At 36.7% G+C, this 8,510-nt stretch overlaps 1 protein-coding gene across 1 annotated transcript; it reads right to left on the bottom strand.

Moving 5' to 3' along the window:
• Positions 1–351: 351 nt before the first annotated feature.
• On the bottom strand, positions 352–3,795 carry LOC132645450 (cytochrome b561 and DOMON domain-containing protein At3g61750-like). The gene is made up of 4 exons (XM_060362434.1): positions 2,758–3,795; positions 1,701–2,097; positions 1,185–1,477; positions 352–926 (listed from the first exon to the last, which is right to left on the bottom strand). Exons 1-4 carry the CDS (start codon positions 2,962–2,964, stop codon positions 651–653), a joined length of 1,173 nt encoding a protein of 390 aa, XP_060218417.1. The 5' UTR covers positions 2,965–3,795; the 3' UTR covers positions 352–650.
• Positions 3,796–8,510: the final 4,715 nt, after the last annotated feature.

Genomic DNA, 8,510 nt, shown 5'->3' with positions numbered 1-8,510 from the left:
TACAAACATCTCTTTTCTCAGTCCAATTAAGAAAGTGAAAGTGCAATGTTGATCTAAAATTTGAGTTACAAGTACAAAGGAAGCTTGGAGAGGCACTTATTTACTTACAGTATATAGTAGAATCTAGAGTTACATAAAAAGCTTCCAAGTTCCATGTTAAAGAGAACTGAAAACTGAATGTATGTCATTGCTGAGAACCACGTCTGTTCATTCCTCCTATAGGTTGGCTGGACATTATCCAAAGTAATCATGTAGCATACATTGTATGACTATGAGGCGTCTAACAATCGCTCTGATGAGCAAAGGGTGAAATACATACTGATTCAATGTTACAATACCATACTGGTGATCTCCACAAACAAATTTTTGCTATATAAAAGTTGTCAATACATGTAATCTCTTCAAAAGCACTGAAGAACGTGAAATAAAGAAGGCAAAGTTCAGTTTGTCCTTCAAAGGAGAAATTTTGAAGAGCACTAGTACTGAGCCTGCAGAATCCAAATTCAACCACAAAAGCATATTCTGGACAGAATTCCTATACAATTTTTGGTAAAGAGCACTCCTAGTGCTGAATGAACTTAGTGCTTGGAGGGAAAATTTCGACTTGTTCACCCAGTCTACCTATAACAATTCTAATTTTTAGATCTTTGCTAGATTGAAGTCGTGGGGTAATTTGAAGGAAGAGTTGGTTCATCCAACTTCTTTAGCCTTAACATCGTTTCCAGGATGATGCATGCCAGCATTGTTGAACCGAGAACAAATCCATAACCTATTTTCCATCCTTGCCCTGCGCTTGCATAATGCATCCCCAATACTATGTTCACAGCCCCAAAGAAGAGAGCAATCCTCCCCACCCAACGGTGATACAAATTCCAGTACTTGCGATACTTGCTGTCTTTATCCGGTCGTACAAAGAATGCCAAAACCTACATGTGATTGTAAAAGTAAAGCAAATGTTAGAACATTTTCTATGATCCTAAAATATGTGACATAACATAGACATTGAGTCAGTGACACAAGTTTAAAATGGAAAGCATCCATTCAATAGAATGAGGATATTTGTCAATCTTTCCAACCATATTCTGATCCCCAATTTTAATGTTCCAGCAGCTAAACCATAGGTTTTAGCATATGATCGATCAAGTTTTCAGTATCTTTTTTGCTGAATGAGACTAGGGACAAACCTGAAGAATACTAAGCACAAGAATAAGAATGCCTATGCCTTGATGTCCTGGAATATGGGGTTGCAGCTTGTTGTTGAGCTGAATACCAACGACCACTCCGGCAAGTCCTAGTATGAATCCTATGAATTGAGCAGATATATGGAAGTAGTACCATAACGGTTGGCTCCTAAAGTATCTTGCAAAAATTGCTCCAAAGGGGCAGAATAGTCCCCATCCCAATATACCCAATACGCCATGGGTCTTCTTTGAGCTAATATAGTTACTAGGTGTAGCAGTGGCAGCATATGTAGTACCTGAGGAGAAAGAGAAGATCATCTCAACTAAAGTAGACAAACATAAATACAAGCTTTATGAAGACAACTGAAAATGAAGCTAATATGTATAAATTGCTCATTGTGAAGGCCATTGCTTAAGTGCCCATTTAATATACTTGTGTCAATTTCGACACAACTTGTTAATTATTCTTGAGGTAGGAAAAATTAAACTTGATACTTAGAGAGACACAGATAACCATACCTGAAGAGAAGTCAAATTTTATGGTTGTTTTATCTTCGTGAGAGGTTAGATGGTGGTGTTGAGGATATTTGCTGGAGAAAGCTAGTAACATTGGTTGAGTTTTGAGCGGAGTTGGATACTTCAACTGGAAGGCCAAGTAAACTGTGGCACCTTGAAGATAAATGAGAGGTGGAACAGTTGTCAATGGCAGCTCTCCTTTATCTGGTATGATTTTCGAGGGAGTGAAGCCTTCAACATAATACTGCTTGATTTTTCCATGACCTGCAGGAGTCACCCATCCAGCCATACAGCTAGAATTGATCATCATTCCGTCGTGGGAGAACCCCATTCCTACCCATCCACTTGTGTAAATGGTTGATAACACAATGGTGACCACATTGTCTTTACTCTGAGAGTACTGTAATTAGAAATTAAGATGGAAGTCATTATAATTGCATTATAAGCTGCTATTTATCTTCTATATGTCTATCCTGAAAAGACTGACATCTTTCTATATATAAAAACTCCTAATATTTATCTTCTCATTTTGTTCTTAATGAGATGTTCTTCTTCCGGTTGACATGATCACGTGCACCTACTAGAAGTCCTTTATTTCTTAAACTCCAGGTCTAGTCAAATGATGCCAAATAAATTGGGAGGTTGGGGAAGCGTGAAATATTGAAACTTATTGCAAATTATTGTTGTGTACACAGTAGGTAATAAAATAATGACAACACTGTTACTCTGATAGTACTGAATCCGGAAATTAAGATAGAAGTCATTCAGGTCATGGCGCCATAAACTATTAGTGATTACCAAAAATTGGCCTCTGTCCACGGTGTGACTATGTAGTACCATACACATTGAAGTCTATCGTTCTTTAAATGTAAAATTTTGAATCTTTTTCCACCTTATTGTTCATGATTTTCCATAAAGACCTTTTCTGGTGATAGATTTGGAATACTTGCAAGTCATTGGTTAAAAACAAGGAGATGATGGGTGATAATACTAGATGCTAATAGTCTTATAAATCCAAATGCATATTACAGATTTTGTATAATGTTAAATGAGTACTTACACGCAGCAGGAAAGAGTTCCAAACAGGTTGACAAACCATATTTTCAAGGCCACCATAAGGCGGAGGAAGAAATTCTGCAAGATTAACGCTACAAAGCGCTTTTGCATCTTCATCAATGGCCATAACTACCACATTCTTCTCTCCTTGAAAACCAAAAAAAATCGCAAAGAACATTGACAGCACCAACATTCTTGAGATTCCATCCATTGTCTCTTTTTTTCTCCCAAGAAAATGAATCAAAACTTGGAACAGCCAATATTGTGTAGGCAATGAAAGAAAGAAATGGAGAAATTTTGTTAAAGATCAAAGTAGGTGAAGGGTGTTTGTTAGTAAATTGTTTTCTTGAAGTTGAAGGTTTATTAGAGATTGAAGAAGGTGGTGGGGATGGTGGTTGGAAGTGGCTGGTGATCATCATCATTTTACTCCAGCTGAACCCTTTAACAAACAACATTGATAGCAATACAGAAAAAACCTTCCTAACTGTCTATCATTACCAAATTTGTAAGAGCAGTTAAATTAGCATTTGCTAATTATATTTATGTCTAAGAGGTTTGGTATAAAAATAGGTTTAGCCGGTGATATTTGAGGTTAATTATCACTCTTCAACATAACAAATAAAATGTGTGTGTGTGAGAGAGAGAAAGAGATCTAGAGGAAATTTAGGCATGCGATAAGAAAATTGTCCTCGGGGGATAACTCAATCAAGAGGTGACAATTCGAACCGGAATGTTAGGAGTATGATCCAATGGTCACTTGAAGGTTGAAGCCCCTGTTTTCCAATCAACTATGTTAATAAACAAAGGGGAAAATCTTAGAAAGAAAACAAAAGGGCATCTACTGGAATTGTTTCGATAAAATTAAATCGTGGCTAAAAATAGAATTGGTTGAAACAACTGATCATGGAGAACTAAAAGAAACAAATGAAGAACAAATCGAGAATTGTTGTGGTTTAAAATTGCAAATGAGATGGATATTGAACGATAATTTTGTAGTAAAAACTAGGAAAATAGATTTCAAATAAACAATCGATTATAAAACAACTGTTCATAACATTGCGTCTAAAAAGCTAGAAAAATAGATTTCAATTAAAAATATATATAAAAGTTCTTTTGCTGAAAAAAATAAAAACTCAAGCCTCTCATTTGAAGCTACGGTTTAGGCCACAAATAGTATTGAGCTGCCCTGCTCCTCTTCTTTCATTAAAAAGTAAACAAAAGAAACACGATCATGTATTACCTCAACCTCATTGGCCTCCAAATATGGTTAACAGGGAAAATATGTCTCACAAACCGCATGCTAATCTGGAAAAGGTTAGCTAATAACTCAGTAGTATTTTCACAGTTTAATAGCCTGTTTGGCCAAGTTTTTAAAATTTGCTTATTTTAAAAAATACTTTTTTTTAAAAGTACTTTTCAAAAAAGCATTTTTAGCGAAAAACAGTTTGTGTTTGGTCAATTAATTAAAAAAGTACTTTTGAACATTCATTAGTGTTTGGTCAAGCTTTTAAAAAGTGCTTCTATTTGTATTTTTCTCAAACGTACTTTTCAAAAAAGTGCTTTCGGGCAAAAGCTGTTTTTTTTAGCTTCTGAAAAACTGCTTCTGCTACTCTCCAAAAACACTTATTTTCTCCCAAAAGCTTGGCCAAACACCTCATTTTTTTTTCAAATAAGCACTTATTGAAAAAATAAGGACTTTTGGGGGAAAAATAAGCTTGGCCAAACAGGCTATAACACCCTTTTGTGTATCTTCCAGATTTTCCCAGATATTCCACCAAATAATGTCGCGGCCAATAATTGATTATTTATATACGAATATTGATTTGATGGATATGCTACGACTAAAGAGGGGAAAAAAAATCGCAGATGCGTCCTGAAAACAAAATAATTATTCGCTTATACCTCTTATTTTTATCCCCTCAAAATTATTTATCCGAAATGCCTCCAAGATTATTGTTATACCCCGTACATTTATACGACGAATTATCCGCAAGCAAATCGACTCAAGTTAAATGCGGAATTATTTTCGGACATGAAATAAGAGCTTTTAATTTTCAACTTTGATTATCACAAAAATTGCTTATAAATTTTATTTAGCATAAAATTATTAATATTGGAGATTAGGAATTAATTTAATTATCGAAAGTGGGCCCCACGACACGTGGCGAGATTTGGTTGGCCTTGAATAAAGATGGACACATGTCATGAAAATTGACACATGTCCACTTTGTAAAGATTATATAAATGAGCATAAGTGGATGACTACACTACAATTAATCTTGCAAATTAGGTTTTAGAGAGAGGGGCTCTCAAGCCTAGAGAGAGAGAGAGGGGTTCGGGCACTGTTCACGGCGGCTGTTCACTGTTCACGCCGCAACTGTTCACGGGCGGCGCCACTGTTCACGGGTACTGTTCATGCCCAGCCCATTTTTGCCCCCTTCTACACAATTAATTGGAGAGATTTGAAGATCAAGAGGAGGAAAAAGATGGAGCTCATGGTAGCCATGGCAACTCACGGCCATGGCTTTCTTGAAGACATTTCATGGTGAAAAATTAGAGCTTGTCTCTAAGGTAAGATTTAATTCTTTTCTACATGTTTTGGAGGTAGTTTAGACTTGTATATCTTGGTAGATGTGTGTTGAATACAAACGGGTTATGTATGTTGATGTTGAATTATATATTGAGCCGTGTGAAGAGGAGTGTGGCCGTGAGCCACAGTAATGAAAGAGAATGGTGAATTAAAAATTTATTTAGCTTGTTAGAGGTGTCGTTGTGACATTGATGACGTAGATAAAAGGTTAACGAGTTGAGTTGGTGTTGAAATTGGTTGTATGTTGTTATGAGAAATTATGTGATTTTTATATAATTTTTATGCAATTATGAAAGTAAGATGCTAAGTGTGAACTATGGTTGTTATTAATGAATTTGGAAGAAAACAATGCGATTTGGTAGTTCCGTTGCAATTGTAGAAGTTTCGAATGGAATATGAAAATGGGCGGAATGGTTTGAATCCTTGGATATTGTTTAAAATGTTATTGAAATATGTTTGGGTAATCTTGAGTTAGTTAATGAATAGGGAAAAATGTTGATATTAGTTGGATGGTGTGAAGTTAGAATGGAAGAGTTACATTATGTGGAAAGGAAGGGAAAAATTTTGGATTGTTGGAAATGTTGTATGAATTGCTTAGAATGTCTTTAAGTATTGTTGGTATGGATTCGGGTTAGTATTTAAATATATAAGCATCGATGTTGGCTTGAAGGTAAGTCGTCGAGTTGAATTTATGAAAGTTGTTGAATGATGTAAAAGAGAGTTACTATTATTATTTTGCCTTTCGAATTGGTTATCAATGTTACTAGGTTGGTTATTGTGGTTGTTGTTGTTGATTTTGAGCGAGATAAATTCTCGGGATGGCCTATTTACAGGGGAAGTGCTGCCGAATTTTCTGTAGAATTTAATAATTAGCTTGGAATGAATGGCTTAAGTGCCCTTAGCTAATGATTGGTATTCGTTGGCGTAATTGTAGACCTTGGGGAGCCCGAGGTGTAGATTTGGATTAGCTTTAGATTGGCTATCTTGGAAGTGCGTTCGAGGTATGTAAAGCGCAACCCTTCTTTCTTTTGGCATGCCTTAGTTTTCAATAGGCTACATTACGAGCCTCGAGGAAATTCTAAATTCGAAATCCGAGTACGTTATGATCCTTATATATATTCCTTGGCACTCTTATGTATGATTTGATGAAATATGAACCATTATGTCTTTGAAATAATCGCTTTCCGAACTTTGCATAAAAAGGTTTCACTTTAAAGAATTTCGTAATTTGTGAACGCCATATCTTTCACCGAAAGGCTCGGATTGCTTCAATATTTTTGTAGAAGTTTATATGGCATATAATGAGTATATTTTCCATAGGCGGGCCCGATTCGGGTCAATACCCGTCCGTGGGTCCCGCGACTTTCCTTTATGTAATTCGGACGACTTTTGAAAGAATTTGGTATGACTATTATTTCGATTTTCAAATATGATCATTTTACTTATGTTTGAATTTATGATAATGATTTTATGCATATGACTACTCACGACTCTATTCGTGCACTTTGTTATTCCCTCTCTATAGACTTAATGTACGTAAATTGAGCCTATCACTTTAGTTGACCCGAGGTGGGCCCACTATGCTCGATTTCACTCTTATTGCATTTTAACTTATTTTGAGAAGTTTTAAAGGAAACGTCTTAACTACTCTTCTGACTACTAAATGACACTTGTTTAAGTTATTCTATTGAGTCTTATAAATTATTTTAGAATATGGAAATGATCCCAAGAAGACTATTATCACATAATCTATTTTTGTTATCCGAAATATACGCACCGTGACTATCGTGCGGTTTCATTAATATGGTTGTTGTTCGGAATACTCCATCGAGTCCTTGTAAAATGTATTATGTCTCATATTGCATTAGTTTCTCACTACTCCACTCGTGGATGTCTCAATGTTTCCTTCACTGAACCCGGGCCAGGATATGTTGTCAAGCGTATTCCTCTGCATTGTTCGCCGTGCCTCGATGGTGAGGGGGCAGGTATACGTGTACATGGGTTGTGGAGTATGCTGTGCCATGTACACTATTTTGATATGATATGATATGATCCGATATGGCCATTTGACATGACATGCTATGTTATGGGGTTATCCCCTATTCTGATCCTTATGTGTTGTGGCACCAGCGTCGGGAGGGTGACCACGTTCTGTCTACCGAGTCCCTTGGCGGGGGCCGGACATGATATGACATATGTTTCTGTACACATTCCTTATGTTTTGAAATATGCATTTGGTATTCTGGATTTTTGCATTCCTTTCTGTTCGTTCTGTTTCCGGTTATGATTTTGGTTTCTCTACTTCAGGCTTTACATATTCAGTACATATTTCGTACTGACCCCCTTTCTTCGGGGGCTGCGTTTTCATGCCGCGCAGGTACATACGACAGGTTCGCTGATCCGCCCGCTTAGGATCTTATTCTGCTATTCTGAGGCGCTCTCTTATCCGGAGCCTATATTTTTGGTACAGTCTCCTGCTATTGTATAAATGTACGTCACTCAGGGGTACGACGGGGCCCTGTCCCGTCATATGATTCTGTCGGTCTGTTTAGAGGTTTGTGGACATGTTTGTGGGTTGGGGGTCTTCCTGTATGAATGCGTGTATATGTTGTGTTTGGGTGATCCCATTCGCCGTGGCGGCCGGTCCGCATATGTTTAAATGTTGCTTTGTTGGCCCTGTGTGGCCTTTGTTGGTATTTTCTGTGCGCAGGGTATATTGGATAGTCCGTAAAACAAAGGAAACTCTGTCGAAATTTTTCTGGAAATTATCTAAATTTAAAATATAGTCTTGTCGGCTTATGCTATATACTGGAATACGGTTAATAAAATCTGAGATAGCATTTGATAGATGTGTCTGGGTGCCCAGATCGGGCACTAGTCACGGCCTACGGGGTTGGGTCGTGACAATTATGATACCAACATGATATCGGAAAAAGATCCAGTCAAGTACAATGTGTCAAGTAATATTCAATGATCTTGTAGATTTGTGCCACGTGTACCATAAAACAATTAATGGTTGAGATCCATTGCAACTTATATGCTTAACAAAAGAACTAAAAATGACAAAATATACTAACGGAAGTTGTTAACTATCTCTTATATATCATGATGATATCACATAAGACTATTTTCATTTCTTCAAAAACACTCATCAGCGCTTTATGAGA

Source organism: Lycium barbarum, chromosome 6, assembly GCF_019175385.1.
Source record: "Lycium barbarum isolate Lr01 chromosome 6, ASM1917538v2, whole genome shotgun sequence".
NCBI lineage: Eukaryota > Viridiplantae > Streptophyta > Magnoliopsida > Solanales > Solanaceae > Lycium > Lycium barbarum.
Note: the sequence above shows the minus strand (reverse complement) of the source record. Positions and strands in the feature narration are given on the sequence as shown.